This window comes from Scyliorhinus torazame, chromosome 10 (assembly GCF_047496885.1).
Source record: "Scyliorhinus torazame isolate Kashiwa2021f chromosome 10, sScyTor2.1, whole genome shotgun sequence".
Lineage (NCBI taxonomy): Eukaryota > Metazoa > Chordata > Chondrichthyes > Carcharhiniformes > Scyliorhinidae > Scyliorhinus > Scyliorhinus torazame.
The window spans coordinates 103,131,773-103,149,527 of record NC_092716.1 but is presented as its reverse complement, the minus strand read 5'-3'; the positions used below and the strand labels follow the sequence as shown (position 1 = coordinate 103,149,527).

General features: G+C 46.8%; 1 protein-coding gene across 2 annotated transcripts in view; it reads left to right on the top strand.

The window, feature by feature from the left end:
• The window catches only part of bbs2 (Bardet-Biedl syndrome 2), a 140,338-nt gene that overhangs the window by 69,495 nt on the left and 53,088 nt on the right, over nt 1-17,755 (top strand). For both annotated transcript variants that reach the window (XM_072518533.1, XM_072518534.1), the window contains 2 exons: nt 6,873-7,008; nt 11,441-11,580. In XM_072518533.1, coding sequence (XP_072374634.1) covers nt 6,873-7,008; nt 11,441-11,580 — 276 coding nt within the window. The remainder of the gene's footprint in view (nt 1-6,872; nt 7,009-11,440; nt 11,581-17,755) is intronic.

Sequence of the window (17,755 nt, the reverse complement as noted above, 5' to 3'; positions counted from 1 at the left end):
CACCCACAATAGCACAATTCAAGTTAAACCAGAAAAAAAAAGAGATAAGAAATAACAGGCACTCTCAGTCCTTGCCATACAGACACAGAAAAAGATTGCACAAAGTTCTCCTGAAGCATCAATCTTAACCCAACCCTTTTAACTATTTTCTTTATTATTTTCCCCCCAGCCAAACTCCAACTAATCAAAGAGCCCAAACAGGAGACATTCAGGTAAACCACGCAAAGAGCACGCAAAAAAAAACACCTCCCTACCACCTTCCAACACCGTAAAAAGGTCGAAAAAAGAAATGACAACAACAGACCCAAACATGCAGGCAATTTTCAAAACGGGAGAGACACCACATATACTAAAAGTTCTAACAGTCCAAACGTCCTCAGCTCAGGGCCAACCCTTGCTTCTTAATGAAGTCCATCGCCTCTTCGGGTTCCTCGAAATAGTGGTGCTGACCCTCATACGTAACCCACAGTCGCGCCGGAAAAAGCAGCCCGAATTTCACCTTGTTTTTATACAGTATCTCCTTCACCTACGTGTAGCCTCCCTTCCTGCTGGCCACCTCAGCGCTCAAATCTTGGTAAACACGCAGGGTGGTATTGTCCCAAGTACAGCTTTGTGTGCTCTTTGCCCATGCAGCACCCGTTCCTTGTCCAGGTGCCTGTGAAAGCGTACCACCATCGCTCGTGGGGGACCCCCTCATCGCGGCTGCCTCACCTGCACTCTGTGTGCCCTGTCCAGCACCGGCGGGTGGGGGAACACCTCGTTCCCCAGCAACTTCTGAAACATACCCTCCACATATGCAGCAGCGTCTAGCTCCTCTGCCCCCTCCGGAAGGCCCACGATTCTCACGTTCTGCCGGCGAGATCTGTTGTCCAGATCCTCCAGCCTTTCAAGAAGCAATTTTTGCTAGTCCCTCAGCCTCCGAATCTCCACATCCGCCACCGTTTGAAAGTCAACCTGCTCCTCCACTGACTTCTCCAACTGCTGGAGCTTCTCAGCCTGATCATCCAGCCTTTTTCCCATCCGGTCAATTGACTTCTGTAGCGGCTCCTAGTTGTCATGCTTCAGAGCTTAAAAGCCCTCCTGCATAGTCTGCAGCAGCTGCTCCATTGTGGGCTGGGCTGTCGGCTCCTTGCTCTGAACACCAGCCATGCTGGTCTCTCTCACAGCCTCCACTGTGCCCTTACTCAACCACTTCTTCTGCTGTTTACAGTCCCTCCAGCCTCTTAGGTCCATACAATTCTGTATGGGTCCTGTGCCTGAGTACTATTGCTTTCCAGTTCCGCGCTCAAAAGCGCAAAATATTCGGGGGAAAAGGTCCAAAAGTCCGACCGAAATGGGAGCCGAGCCACCAAATGTGCAATCTACTCCCTCATAGCCGCCACCGGAAGATAACAACCTTCCTTTTTTGTATCATTGGCGAATTTGGCCACATTACACTCTGTTCTTGTGAATCTGGATGAATTTGTCCTATCAGGAGGCTTGCTACAAAAATTCAGGCTTATGGTGTACTGTTCGTGTGCTGTCCATGGCAAAAATGGTAGACAGGTAACTTCTCTTAATATGTTGTTGTGGAACCAGGATGTAAAGTAGCATGTGACCAGCAGGCTATGTCGCTGTTCGTTTTTTTTTTAATGGTTGTTGTATGTGTTGAATCCCTAGATTAGACCGGTTTCTTGAGCTCTCCTAAAAGCTCAATATGTATGTTTTGGGCCTCAAGTAAATAGGACCTACTTATATTCGCTAATCCTACATGTGACAAGTCAAGGAAATTGGTAAACAGTAATATTGGACAAACTGACTCAGCAGTTAGATGCATTTCCCAAACGTGGTCGTAGATTCTCTGTGGTGAGCTTGTGTAAAGAAGCTGGAAATGCAACATGGTGGTAGCAGTGTGAGTTTGAAGACCACAAGAGGATGCACAGTCGAGACTTGCTGCAATACTGGCTATCTCTGGAAGAGGATGTACATGCATTGAAACCCTGGAAGCAAGTATGTTTGCAGACAGTAGAGCGTACCTGATTTCTGGATATCTGGATTGGTGATGAAGAGGAACAATGAGTCAGTTCGAGGTTGTGCTGTGGAGTCAGTTTAGAGTTAGGCAGAAAAGCTACAGGGCCACCGAGGCAGCCTCAAGTGCCATTCCTATGCAAAGAACGAAGCATGCGCAAAATGGAAAAACAGTGCTACTGTGGTGTGTGGCAAAAACCTGAACTGCAACCAAAAAGAAGAGACGAGAAGCTTTAAAAAGCAGCTGCATTACTGAATAGCCCCATGGAGTGATTATAAATCCCCTGTAAGTTGTGAATGTCTGTTAAAACAAAAAACAGGGGACATTAGGAAGTTGACTATCAAATTCCCCAGCATTAATTGGAAGATGACCGACGTCCTATCCAAATTTAGGCTTTTTAAACAAAGGGCAAAATTACACTTTTTAGATTTATCTGTCACAAAACAAGGTAAGTAAGTGGTTTAAAGTAGATACGTAGGTCTGCTGTGTAGAATCAACACTTCAGACCTGTCTCGGGGGGATCAGAAAGACCCTTTTAAGCTGTGGAACATGCTGGAAAATCAGCTTTGTGTAAAGGTGAACTTCAGAATACATTGATTGGAGCTGATGGCTTACAGGCAACAGCCACAAGAATCAATTGATCAGTTTGTCAGTAGGCATCATGATAAGGACAGGCAGGTTCAGTGATTTTTCTGGAAGCCGAGTTATCTGAACTTTTAATGGAGCTAAAGATAGCTTCAGCATGAATCAACGCCGTCCAAAAACATCAATGGTCAAAATATTGACATCAGAAAATATGAAGCCATTGTGGCAGCACGGTAGCACAGTGGTTAGCACCGTGGCTTCACAGCTCCAGGGTCCCATGTTCGATTCCCGGCTGGGTCACTGTGCTCGTCTGAACATTCTCCCTGTGTCTTTGTGGGTTTCCCTCGGGTGCTCCGGTTTCCTCCCACAAGTCCCGAAAGACGTGCTGTTAGGTAATTTAGACATTCTGAATTCTCCATCTGTGTCCCCGAAAAAGGTGCTGGAATGTGGCGACTAGGGGTTTTTCATAGTAGCTTCATTGTCATGTCAGCCTACTTTTGACAATAAAGATTATTATTATTATTATTATTATTATGGCGACAACGCCTGCAAGCATTGGTCGGCTACCAATATTGAAGACACCAAAACCAAGCAGGCTGTGTGGAAAATGCGGTCTCCTACATCCACTGCAAAGCTGTCCTGCATTCTAAGATCTTTGCAAGGCATATGGTGTAAGAGGACGTTGGGCTGGCCAATTCAAGAAATCTGGTTCCAGAGGTGCTTTTTGTTTGGTCATATTGTTCCTTTGACTGCATGTTAGGAATGTGCATTACGCAAGACGGAAGCCAATTGCTCTTGGCTCCAAAAGTATACCGTAAGTGCAAGCCAATTACAGTAACACCTTATTAACATTGTGATTTTGACCTGCAAAGTTGGAACACACTCCCACTCTCCCTCGCGGGGCGAGTCCAGACGATCAAAATGAACGTGCTGCCCAGGTACCTCTTCCTATTCAGATCCATCCCGATCTACATCCCCAAGGCCTTTTTCAAAGCACTAGACAAACTAATCATGGCGTTAGTATGGGGCGGGGAAGAATGCTAGGATCCCAAAGAAAGTCTTACAAAAAACAAAATCCGGGGGGGGCTTGCCCTCCCAAACCTACAACTTTACCACTGGGCGGCGACGGCCGAGCGAATAAGGGGATGAATCAAGGAGCCAGTAGCCGAATGGGTGCGCGCGGAAGAGGCCTCCTGCATGGGGACCTCCCTCCGGGCCCTCAACATGGTGGCACTCCCATCCCCACCCAAAAAACACTCCAGCAGCCCGGTGGTAATAGCCACACTCCAGTCCTGGAACCAACTACGGCAACAATTTGGCCTGACCAGAATGTCGGGTAAAGCTCCCATCTGCAACAATGTTCACGCCAGCGCTGACTGACGCCACCTTCAAAAGGTGGGGACAGGACAGAAGGACACTGACAGTCAGGGACCTATACACGGACGGCAGGATCGCAACACTGGGCAAACTGACAGAGAAATTCCAGCTAGCCAGAGGGAACGAGCTAAGGTACGTGCAACTAAAAAACAGGGACATACCCACAACCACCATGACAGACCTACTGGAAGAGTTACTGGACGCAAGCATACTAGATTAAGGAAACTGTAGTGACATGTATGACCGACTGGTAGAAAGGGCCGACACCGTACTGGACGCAACAAGAATGAAGTGAGAGGAGGACCTGGGGATCGAAATAGGGTGGGGACTCTGGAGCGAAGCACTGCATAGGGTCAACTCCACCTTCACGTGCGCAAGGCTCAGCCTGACGCAACTAAAAGTGATACATAGAACCCACTTAACAAGAACCTGTATGAGTAGGTTCTTCCCGGAGGTGGAGGACAGATGTGAGCGGTGCCAAGGAGGCCCAGCCAACCACGCCCACATGTTCTGGTCCTGCACCAGACTTGTGGAGTACTGGACAGCCTTCTTCGAGGCAATGTTCAAGGGGGTGAGGGTGGAGCCATGCCCGAAAGTGGCGGTCTTCGGGGTTTCAGACCAGCCAGATCTATTCCTGGGAGGAGGGCGGGCGCCCTTGCCTTTGCCTCCCTGATCGCCCGCCGTAAAATCCTGTTCGGTTGGCGGTCAGCAGCACCACCCAAAGCTGCAGACTGGCTGTCCGACCTCTCGGAATCTCTCCAAATGGAGAAAATCAAATTCACCATCCGAGGGTCAGAAGACGGCTTCCACAGAACGTGGGAGCCATTCACCCAATTGTTCCGGGGCCGGTTTGTGGCCAACAAACAAGCAGAAGAATAGCCAGGTAGCCAAGAAACAGGGGAGAGTAGCCAAAGCATGAGAGGGAGTGATAGACCGGGGGAGGGGGGGGGAGGAGCTAAATCTAAGAGGAAGGAAAGGCGAGCCACGGGGGGAAGGGGGGGCAGGAGCAGGGAGAGGGAGGGTAGAGGGAAGAGACGGAACAATAGAGGAGAGCCGGTGAGGGGGGAGGCAGGGAAACGTTAACAAACTTAACATCCACAGGAACAGAGAAAAGGGGGAAGACTGGAGGGCCGCAGATGCGGAAGTGCGCAAAAGCGGAACAAGACGACAACGGCAGCGAATTCCATCTGGGAGATGCAAGGGACGACAACACCACGAACAGATGCCTACTTACGTGTGGAAATAATTTTGCCAAGTGTACAGAGCTGCTGCTGTTGAGCGGGGGCATAATACTGTCCGATGGCTTCTCAGGGAAAATTAAAACGTCAGCAACAGCAGCGACCCATAGGGGAGTGGGGGTGAGTGCTCCGTTGGGAGGGTGTGGGAAGACTGAGGCGAGTGGAGTCACATCTAGTCAATTGCTATTGTATATTCTCTTTTTGCACTATGTTAATGTTCACTCTATTTTACTGTGTTAGGATTATTACTATTTATTTCGAAAAATTTTGCAAAACTTTAATAAAAAAATATTTAAAAAAAAACATTGTGATTTTGTTCTTGAAGATCCTGACTTTACGATCCTGACATTAAGTGAAATGATTTTAAGTGCATCATAGGTTCTCATAGGCACCCGGGCCCTACCCCTCACCCTCTTGCCTCAGGCCCCAGAGTCTCCTGTTCTTCACCTGGTTGTTCACTCCAATGCAGCCTCTGTTCATGCCTTTGCTAGTGCTCAACTCCCACTGAGGTCCTGGGCTCTATCTAGTGGTAGGAGTTGGTTGAGGACTTCTGCTGATAGCTGTAACAATCAACTTCTGTCAGTAGATGGAGCTTGGTCAATTTGAAAGTACTATCCAGTACAGATACCTGTATGGCGGGAGCATTTTAAAATTGCATACTGTATTGTATTTCATTTATATTCAGTGATGTATTTTTTTTTTTGCAAGTTATTTCAGCTAGGAATTCACAGTGCAGCACAATCTATGCTTCAACTTGTGCATGTTTTTTTGGGGTGAGAAATGTCCAAAGGAACCTAACTCTGGGTTTTGACATTGATTCCTATGGGGACCTGTGATTCCCTTAAAGTTGTGCTTTTCAGGAATGCAACCACAGCTTGAAGTGAGCACTTGCTGTTCAGTGCTTTAATTTAGATTGACCCAGCTCCATCTCGTGGCAGACATTGATTGTTGGAGGGGGGGGGGAGACCTTCGAAGCGGGAGACCTTCGAAGCGGAAGTCTGTCGCAAACTATGTTAAAGTTAAACTGGCAATGTTAAATGGATGAACTGACGCTACTTTTATTCGCAACATTAAATCAAAACTGCATTCAGCGCGGCAACGTTAAATGAGGGCATCCTGTATTTGAACATTGAGTGTGAGACACTTGGTATCACAAAAATCCACACGATTTGATAAACGGCTCATTGTGGAAAATTACCATGAATCATTCAAAATGATTTAATGCAAGGCACTGACAAGTGCACCATTCGGACTGCAGTGACTTCTAATGAAAATACAAGGACATTACTTCAAAGTTCAGTACACACCAGGTAGCAAAATGATTACTTCAAATACACCAAAACGATTACCCAACCCAAAACGAATTGCAGATGTTTTGCGAGAGCTAGAAGTGGACGGCATAGACATCAAAGTATAAGACATACTCAATGTTGATCTGATGAGTTTTGGTCAACACAAGTACAACCAACTTCAGGAGGGAGCAGCAAATGATGCACAATAGGCAGCGGCTTAGCAATAGCTCTCTCTTTGACATGAGGCCTTGAGAAAGTGGAAGGAACTCAAAGTAGGAGGTATAAGATCTACTTCTATACTTATCAACTGTGTTGTTGGTATTGCGGCTTGCTGATTATCACTATCCATGGACTGTCTTTATTACCTGACAGATTGATGCACGTAGTGATCGCACTGGTGAGGTCATCTTCAAGGACAACTTTACCTCCTCTGTTGCTGGAATTGTGGAGGAAGACTACAGGATGGATGGACAGACACAACTCATCTGCTGCTCAATCGAAGGAGAAGGTAAACCTCACATTCTTTCCCCCTGACTTGGGTGGATGCTGATAAGAGACTCACCATTTATCCCAGTGTACAGCATTGGAGGGTTTGTAGGGATGTGACTTCAAGGTAAAGTGACAATCTGAAAGAGTGGTTATAATCACTTTGAAACAGAAGGATGGGGCTTCCCTGATGTAGCAGTAAGACATACGTACCAGAAAGTATTAGCGAGGTCCCTTGTCTGTGTTGAGTTGGCTGATTTCAACTGTTGTGGCTGTAAGCTAGTTGCTGTCCTATTGGCGAAAATAAAAATAAATCAGTGAACAATCCTGCTTAGTTTAAAAAAAAAAAAAAAAAAAAAATTTAGAGTACCCAATTATTGTTTGCCAATTAAGGGGCAATTTAGCATGGCCAATCCACCTACCCTACAGATCTTTGGGTTGTGAGGGTGAGACCCACGCAGACACTGGGAGAATGTGCAAACTCCACATGGACAAGTACTCTGGGCCGTGATCGAACCCAGGTCCTCAGCGGCGTGAGGCGGCAGTGATAACCACTGTGCCACCGTGCCGCCCCCATTCCTGCTTAGTTGTGTTGTCCAGTGGTTCATTTTGAGTATAAATATATGACGATATGGTGATGATAACCCTGCACATCCTAAAACTTGTTGATACAGAGGCAGGAATTCCCCCCTTCCTGGGGGAATGGCAAGTGGCTGGTTGGTGTACAAAGCATAACACTGGCACAGGAACAGGCCCTTTGGCCCTCCAAGCCTGCGTCAATCATAATACCTGTCTAAACTAAAACCTTTTGCACGTCCAGGGTCCGTATCCCTCTATTCCTATCCTATTCATATATTTGTCTTAAACATTGCTATCATACCTGCATCCACCATGTCCCCCGGCAGCGCCTTACAGGCGCTCACCACCATCTATGTAAAAAACATTGCCTCGCACATCTCTAAACTTGCCCCTCACACCGTAAACCTATGTTCCCTAGTAATTGACATTTCAACCCTGGGGAAAAGTCTGACTATCCACTCTGTCCATGCCACTCATAATTTTGCAAACCTCTATCAGGTCACCCCTCAACCTCCTTCATTCAAGTGAAAACAATCCGAGTTTATTCAACCTCTCCTCATAACTAATACCCGCCAAACCAGGCAACATCCTGGTAAACCTCTTCTGTACTCTCTCCAAAGCATCCACATCCTTCTGGTAGCGTGGTGATCAGAATTGTGCATAATACTCCAAATTTATGCAGTACAGCTGCAGCATGACTTGACAATTTCTATACTCAACGCCGTGACCGATGAAGGCAAGCATGTCATATGCCTTCTTTAGTACCTTATCCACCTGAGTTGCCACTTTCAGTGATCTGTGGACCTGTACACCCAGATCTCTCTGCCTGTCAATACTTTGAAGCGTTCTGCCATTTACTGTATAATTCCCACCTGTATTAGACCTTCCAAAATGCATTACCTCCCATTTGTGTGCCATTTCTCCGCCCAAGTCCCCAACCGATCTATATCCTGCTGTATCCTCTGAGAATCCTCTTCACTATCCGCAACTCCACCAACTTCCTGTCGTCCGCAAACTTACTAATCAGACCAGCTACATTTTCCTCCAAACCATTTATATATACTACGAACAACAAAGGTCCTAGCACTGATCCTGGCGGAACACCACTAGTCACAGCCTTCCACCGCTATTGTCTGTGTTTTATGACCGAACCAGTTCTGTATCCATCTTGCCAGCTCGCCTCTGATGCATGTGACATCACCTTTTGTACCAGTCTGCCATGAGCGACCTTGTCAAAGGCTTTACTGAAGTCCATGTAGACAACATCAACTGTCCTTCTTTCATCAATCATCCTAGTCACGTCCTCAAAAGACTCGATCAAGTTGGTGAGATACGACAACCCCTTCACAAACCATGCTGGCTATTGCTAATGACTCAATTTGTTTCCAAATGTGAGTAAATCCTGCCCCTGAGAATCTTCTCCAATAACTTTCCTACCACTGATATAAGGCTCACTGCCTATAATTTCATGGATTATCCCTGCTACTCTTCTTAAACAAAGGAACAACATTAGCTATTCTCCAGTCCTCCGGGACATCACCTGTAACCAGTGAGGATACAAAGATTTCTGTCAGGGCCGTAGCAATTTCCTCCCTTGCCTCCCTCAGTATTCTGGGGTAGATCCCATCAGGCCCTGGGAATTATCCACCTCAATGCTTTTTAAGACTCCAAACACCTCCTCCTTTTTGATATCGACATGACCCAGACCATCTATACACCCTTCCCTAGACTCATCATCTGCCAAGTCCTTCTCTTTGGTAATTGCTGATGCAAAGTACTCCTTTAATACCTTGCCCATTTCCACTGGCTCCACGCGTAGATTATCTCCTCTGTCCTTGAGTGGGCCAACCCTTTCCCTGCCTACCCTCTTGTTCTTTGTAAGACCATAAGACATAGGAGCAGAATTAGGACACTCGACCCATCGAGTCTGCTCCGCCATTCAACCATGACTGATATTTTTCTCATCCCCATTCTCCTGCCTTCCCCCCATAATCCTTGATCCCCTTATTAATCAAGAAATATGTCTAAAATGCCTTATTCCTGTTTGCCAAGGACTTTTCATAAACCCTTTTAGCTGTCCTGAATCGTTGCTTAAGTTCCTTCCTACCTTCTTTGTATTCTTCAAGGGCTTTGTCTCTTCTCAGCCTTTCAGACCTTATGAATGCTCCCTTTTTCTTTTTGACTTGGCCCACAATATCCCTCGTTATCCAACGTTCCCAAAACTTGCCATACTTATCCTTCATCCTCACAGGAACATGACGGTCCTGAATTCTAATCAACTGACTTTTGAAAGACTCCCACATGTCAGATGTTGATTTACCCTCAAACAGCCGCCCCAATCTAAATTCTTTAGTTCCTGCCTAATATTGTTGTGGTTAGCCTTTCCTCAATTTAGCACCTTCACCTGAGAACTACTCTTATCCTTATCCACGAGTACCTTAAAACTTAGGGAATTATGGTCACTTTTCCCTAAATGTTCCCCTTCTGAAACTTCTTACACTTGGCTGGGCTCATTCCTTAATACCAGGATTATTTACATATTGTTTCAAGAAACTCTCTTGGATGCTCCTTACAAACTTTGCCCCATCCAAGCGTCTCGCACTAAATGAGTCCCAGTCAATATCGAGGCAGTTAAAATCACCCACCACAACAACACTGTTGCTTTTACATCTTTCCAAAATCTGTCTTCAAATCTGTTCTTCTGTCTCCCACTGGCTGTTGGGAGACTTTTGTCGTAAACCCCCAACATTGTGATTGCAGGGCAGCACGGTAGCGCAGTGGTTAGCATTGCTGCCTCATGGTTCGATCTCGCCTCTGGGTCACTGACCGTGTGGAGTTTGCATATTCTCCCCGTGTTTGCGTGGGTTTTGCCCCCACAACCCAAAGATGTGGAGGGTAGGTGGATTGGCCACGCTAAATTGCCCCTTAATTGGAAAAAATGAATTGGGTACACTAAATTTATTTTAAAAAAACATTGTGATTGCAGCCTTCCTATTCCTGAGCTCTACCCATATTGCTTCGCTGCATGAGCCGTCCGAGGTGTCTTCCCCGAGTACATCTGTGGTATTCTCCTTAACCAGTAATACAACTCTCCCACTCTTTTACATCCCTCTCTATCCCGCCTGAAGCATCTGAATCCTGGAATATTTAGCTGCCAATCCTGTCCCTCCCTCAAACAAGTCACTGTAATAATTAGGTGCCATGCCAAGAGTGCTGTTCCTGGTGCTTACCTTACCCTCCCCTTATGTAATTTTAGCAGCAGCGGGGAAGACATTGGTTTTCCTCTGTGGCCAATTGATGGTCACTTCAGGGCATTCTTCCGTTCCGACTGGGATTTTATCTGTGGCAGGGGAAGGCTGGTGCCATGTGTCTTACCTGACGGACTGTGGCTTGGCAAACCTGGGGGCCTCCATTATGGACTGCAGTGCACATTGTCCCCTGCCCACTGTCCACCACAGTACCCCAACCCCCATGTCAGGGCCTTCTAGCTTGACCCCGATGAGACCCCAGACTTAACCATCAGGGCTCCATCACCGCATGCTTCATTCCGAGCAGATTGTGTTCCCAGCAGTGGCCACCACTCCCAGTGGCACTGCCGGCCCTCTGATTGGCTGGCAGCTCTCAGATGGGAACAGATTTCCCAACTCAAGCATAATTAATGGTCCAATGGCAATTAAATGGCTGCGGTTGAGTTGTCCGATTAGCAAACTCGTTCCCGACTTTTATACTGGGATTAAGAGCACGGCTCCCATTCTAAAATTTAACCCACACTGTCCATTGTCATTTATAAAGTATATCCACTTGGGTGAGGTCTTCATCTTCAAAAGAAAAAGAGAGAACGTGATATTCCAAATGACTTGTCTGCCACTCTGTAGTTCGGGGTTATCTGCCTGCCAGTCGAGAGATGAAAGGGAATTTGATGGACACAAATGCAGAACAAGACTTAATCCGTGAGCTGAGCCAGCGAAAACAGAACCTTCTGCTCGAACTGCGTAACTATGAAGAAAATTCAAAGGTAAGTAGGTTGTTAAACCACATATAGGTTGATCTTCCGTTATTCAAAATGCTTGGGGCCGAGAGTGTCTTAGATTCTGGAATTTTTTGAATTTTGGAATATATATATATTTTAAATAATCAGGTGATTAAAAGTTTATTTGCAATACTAGTTCATGTTAAACCATGTGCAGGAATATATAAAAGCTAGTAAGATGCAATTCAGACCAAATGAGGACCATTGTGTCATTCAAAGAGATAGAGACAAAACAAACTGGAATGCTTTGGATGCTTTGAGAGCTTCTTGCCTCATTATACAGTGTGCACAGAAAGTACTGTGCTCAAATCCATCACTAACTCTAGGCGAGAATGAACCAAGTTTAAAAAAAATATCTTATTCCAAACATATTTCAACATCACACTATACATACAATTTGTACATTTTTCCCCTTTTATCCCCATCCCCATCCCTCCCACGGCAAACAGTTCTTCAAACATAAACATAAACGGCCTTCAACCTACCACAAACCCCTCCTCCAACCCCCCGCCCCTAGAACAAACTTGATCTTCTCCAACCTGAGAAATACGTACAGGTCCCCCAACCACGCAGCTACCCTCGGTGGAGCAGCCAACCTCCAATTCAGAAATATCCGTCACCGGGCGCTCAGAGAGACGAAGGCCATGACATTGTCCCCCTTTGCCTCCTGCAGCCCCTGCGCCTCTGACACCCCAAAAATCTCTACCATAGGGTCTGAGTCACTTTGGCCCTCACAGTTCTCAACAGACTCCCAAGCACCGTCTCCGAAAAACTCTCCAAATCTGCACAGCCCCATAACATATGAGCATGGTTTGCTGGCCCTCTCCCACACCTCTTGAATTCACCCACTGCCCCTGAGAAGAACCCACTCATCCGGGCCCAAGTCATGTGGACCCTGTGCACCAGCTTAAATTGTATAAGACTTATCCTTATGCAGGAGGAGGTAGAGTTGGCTTGGTGCATTACTTCACTCCAGAGCTCCCAACCTATCTCCCTCCCAAACTCCTCCTCCCACTTCCGCTTGATCCTCTTGACTCAGGCCGTGCCCTTCTCTTTCAACCACCCACTGATATCCCCAATCCTTCCTGCCCCCCCGCACATCCGGGAGCAACAGCTTCTTCAACATCGTGTATTCCAGTATCTGGGGAAACTAGGGCAGTCCTTTGCTGCAAAGTCCTGCACCTGCCAATACCGAATCACACTCCCCCACAGCAATTCAAACTTCTCCCGCGGTTCCTCCAGACCGACAAAGTGCTTCCTTAGTTGGTTCCAGATTTTAATCAATGACTCCATCACTGGGCTACTTGTATACTTCTCTGGGAGAACGGCAGATGGGGCTGTCACCAGGGGCTTCAAACTCGTCCCCTTACATTAACCTTTCCTCCCGCCTCTGTCATTGCAACAGGGTCCTGCTGACCCTCGGAACCCTAGCTGCCTATACAAACTCCAAAATTAGCCTGTCCACCCTCCTGAAAAAGGCCGAGGGAGGAATATCGGGAGTGACTGAAAAATAAACAGAAATCTTGGCAGTACATTCATTTTTACTACTTGTACCCTCCCCGCCTGTGTCAAGTGCAGAGTATCCCACCTTTTAAAATCCCCCTTGACCTCCTCTACCAGCGCCATCAGGTTTCACCTGTGCATGGTGGCCCGCCTGCACCACCTGGATCCCTAAATACCAATATCTGACCCTTGCTACCTTAAACGGCAGGGCCCCTAGAGTTTGCACTCGCTCGAGCATTTACTGGAAAAATCTCACTTTTCCTGACATTCAATTGGTACCTGGAGAAGGCCCCAAATCTCTCCAACAAATCCATGATTCTCCCCATGTTTTCCAGTGGGTCTGTCATGAACAACAATAGGTTGTCGGCATGCAATGACATACAGGATCGGGCTCCCTGTCCCTCTCTCAAACCCCAGCCACTCAGCAGAGGCCCGAAGTGCTTTCGTCAACGGCTCAATCGCCAGCACGAGCAACAACGGTGACCGTGGACATCCCTGCCTCGTTCCCCAATATAGCCTAAAATACCCCAAGTTTGTCTCATTTGTCCGACTCTCCCTGACCCTCCTCAAAATCCTTTCCTTGTCCTGGAACATGTGCATTTGTGCAATCACCGCCTGCGGCAGCTCCTCCGCTCTTGGCTTCTGCCTCAAGGACCTGTCTGATTCATCCACGCCTGGGACCTTGTCGAGAATCTTTTCCTCCACCAACATCGCAAACATCCTTGCGAAGTAGCCCGTAGAACCCGTTCCTTCCACTCCCTCTGGCAGGCCCATGAAGTGAAGGTTTTGCCACCAAGACCAGTTCTCCTGATCCTCCACCTGTGCATGCAGCATCTTGCACACAACTCCCAGGATCGTAGTCTTCACTTTCAGTGCCATGATCCAGTCACTTTGGTCGAACACCACCCTGTCCACCTCTTGGGTCATCGCCCCTTGTACCTCCAAACAGTCCTTCATCCAGTCCAAGGTCCTGCGAAGAGGTGCTACTGTCCCTTCAATTGCATCTCCCTTTATCTCTTTCCGCTGCCGCCGAAATTCTTCTTTGATTAAGCTCACCAACTGATTCATTGGCAGCTTCACTGTCGATGACGACCCTTCCTCCTCCGCCATTTTTCCAGCTTGTGCTGTGCCATGAATCTCCTCGAACTCTTGAGCAAGGGCTCTTACTGACTTTAAGCGGGGTTGATACCCCGTAGACATGCCAGTCTGGGGGAGATCCAATCACCCTCTACTCTCACAACGTTCCTGCCAAAATCCCCTGAAAATCGGGTAAAAAGATCCAAAATTTGACGCCTTCAGGCAGGAGCCACCCTGTGAGCGACCAATCACACTATGGCCACCACTGGAAGTCCCAGGATGAACCAAGTTGACACACAAACATACACGTCACCATATAAAGTTGACATGGACACCACCCTCTACAGTTAAAAACACAAGCGATTAGACCCAAAGTGATATCCAGTCTAGAAATACGCAAGTGGATCAGAGTCACACAGTACGCTCCCCCCCCCCCCCCCCCCCCCCCCCCCCCCCCCCCCCACACACACACACACAAAAACCCACATTGCCCTGACTTAGCGGCAGCACTGACTGTGCAATGACAATGGCCTCCATCCTGCGGATGTGATAATGGGTGAAGGCCAGATCCTCACTGCCCAGCTGGTCGTACAGCAGATCCTGCACCGTCACCCCCGCCAAGTGGAATCCGGTCGGAGTGAAGAAGAAATAGAACAACAGGATGATGTGAAAGAGACTGAAGGCAGCCTCGGGCTGTCCATCTTCAAGCTGGGAATTTTGGAATACCTGTATAGGTGTAAGAAGTTGATTTGACACCGAGAAAGAGTGTAGATTTCAGAACTTTTCGAATAAGGGGTGCTCAACCTGTATTTATTTTCATCTACATCAGTTACCATTAGCTGGAAACATTCTGTTCATTGCTATAAACAATGGGAATCAGCACACTTACCTCAAACTGCTATTTTTCTACCCTGGTCATTCGAGTTGTTTGCCAAAATAAATTTTTCTCCAACTTCCTTCCCGAAAGACGTTAAGATTAGGTGAATTGGACATTCTGAATTCTCCCTCTGTGCACCCGAACAGTCACTGGAGTGTGGCGACTTGGGGATTTTCACAGTAACTTCATTGCAGTGTTAATGTAAGCCTACTTGTGACAATTTTTTTTAAATTTTAATTTAGAATACCCAATTATATTTTCCAATTTAGCGTGGCAAATCCACCTTGTTGCTGTCTTTTAATGGCTATAAATATGGCGATTAATAAGGTCGCCTTTCTTAATCCTAATTATGAATATGCTTTCAGAGTCGCCAGGTATCTCTTGATACCGCCACAAGGTTCAACCGAATACTGATCAAAGAACCAATACACCAGTTAGTTAGTTCAAAGTCAATGGTACTTTACTTACACACAGTATGATTTACTCATGCACAATAGCGCTACAGGCGAAACTATGACTATCGCTAACACCTGTACTTAACTTTGGGTGCCCACTTAGGTCAGAGGAACAATGGCCGTTGTTCGGATTTGAGGCTGTTGGGTTCGAAGGGGTCGCAGGAGTATAGATATGGTTGTCCGTCTGGTAGCGAGCGTTGAACTTGAGCTTACTTGCTTCTGGTGGTGCAGATGGAGGGGTCTCTCCAGTTGAGAGCCGATTCCAAGAGAGCGAACACTTGGCGGGGTTCCTTCTTATACTCGGGGGGGCTTTGCGCGCTTTTAGGCGGGCCTTAAACTTGGTCCCAATCAATTGGGCAGCTTCTCGATCACCGCCATCGATCTGAGCCAATAAAAGGGCGGGTGCCCTGATGGCTGGGCGTGTCCTAAATGGCCGTTGGCCTTGCTTTGTTTGTATCTTCTTGCTGAGGTAGTGGCGCCGGAATGTCTGGGACGGTATCGGCTACCTGAGCACTAGTCTTTTGTTTATCGGAGATGGGCCATCAATGTGTAAATTGGCAAGAGTTTTGGTTCTGTCTGCAGTCTAAATACACATTCAGGCTCTGTGCCTGCTTGTTACTTTGCATTGTCCATTCTTCCCTGTATGCTCTGCGAGTGTCCATTTTATATGCTGAAAGTGGCCATCCCAGATGGCTACACTCCCTCCTTGTGATCCTCAACGCGAAGCGTGAAGGATCACATTACTGAATCTTCTTTGTTCTCTGCCTAAGTCGAGCACCCGCAATCAAGGACAGATTCTATCCTATGGATTCGAACCTTTACCTAAATTGCTTTTATTTATGTCATATCATTATGAAATCCTGAGGGGCACTACAACATTCAGGCATGCATTACATTTCTTTCTTTTTAAACACGGAACCTAACTATCTTCCTCTAAACTACATTCAGGCTGTTTAGCCAATAAAAATAATTTACAAACAGTATAAAAATATACAATAGCAGCGTTACATTTCTCTGTGTCTTCGCGGTCAAGTACAGAAAATTCAAACCCTTTCTTTTATTAGAACAAATCAAAAAAATAATCGATGCACTTTATTTATTTAGAGAGAGTGGGGGGTTTGCTGGAGTCCAAAAATAAGGGGTTTAAGTGTGTATACCGGAGTGCGGGAGGCTTTCCTTCGCCATTTCGAAGTCTGGATGACACTACAGAGTATTGCTTTCACTAATAGGGCTTCCACGGTGTATGAAAGGGAATACCATTTTATGAGGTTGTTGCACCAGGTTGGTGTGTCAGTGGCTGTTTCTGTGTGTGATGTATGGCAGTGATGGGAAACATTCACAGCCTGTGTGGTCGGGGTCGGGGGGGGGGGGGGGTCGCTTCCGCGCGCAACTGTAGTGATCCCGCAATGATCCAAATGTAGGTCATCATTATGTCCGTCTTCATTTTTCTTTTGGTCTTCCTCTGTCTTCTGGTGTTTTGGATTTCCTGTGGACACGAGCATAATATCTGTTATTATCTTGTTTAAGATCACATATGTCTGTCTATCTCTCCTTTATCATCAATTGCTCATTAGATTTGTCACCATATGTGACTCCCTCGTTTGTTTCTCAAACCAAATATTTTTGGGGACAAGATATCCGAAAAAGAAAATACTATCACAGTGCGAGCAGTCTCGCAGCCTGTGTGGTCGATGCGCTGAGTGGGCGGGCAATTTCTCCGTCCAGCAGCAAATCGTTTCACCCAAGTGTTTGAAAATATAAATAGCATGTGGGGATAACGACCTAAGGGTCACCGGAAAGCAAAAAAACTTGTGGCAAAGAGCATTCTTTAAACCACATCCTAAGAAACAGTAAAAGAGTTTTGAAATAAAAGCGCCGAATGGGGTGCGTGTGGGCTGCAGCGGGGCAAGAATGGGTGGAATCCCCGGGTTGGGCGGTGACCAGTGCCGTAGGTGCACTACCCGAGCTTAGCTGACCAGATCGGGGGCCTCAGGCAGGGCGGGAACAAGTGCCGTTACTCCACTGCCTGGGTGACTGGACAAGAACGGAAAGAATTTGTGTTCATCGTGGATGAACTGGTTCTTATGATTGCCGTCGAATCAGAAGAGTAGTTCTGACTGTATAAACTGGTGTCTGCCGACAAACGTGTTCGTTCAACTGCCATGTGGCGTCAAAAGAGTAGTTGTGAGTGCATCAAAATTTGGCATGGGCCCATGGATAAACTGTATCAAAGGGTCGTACACAATAC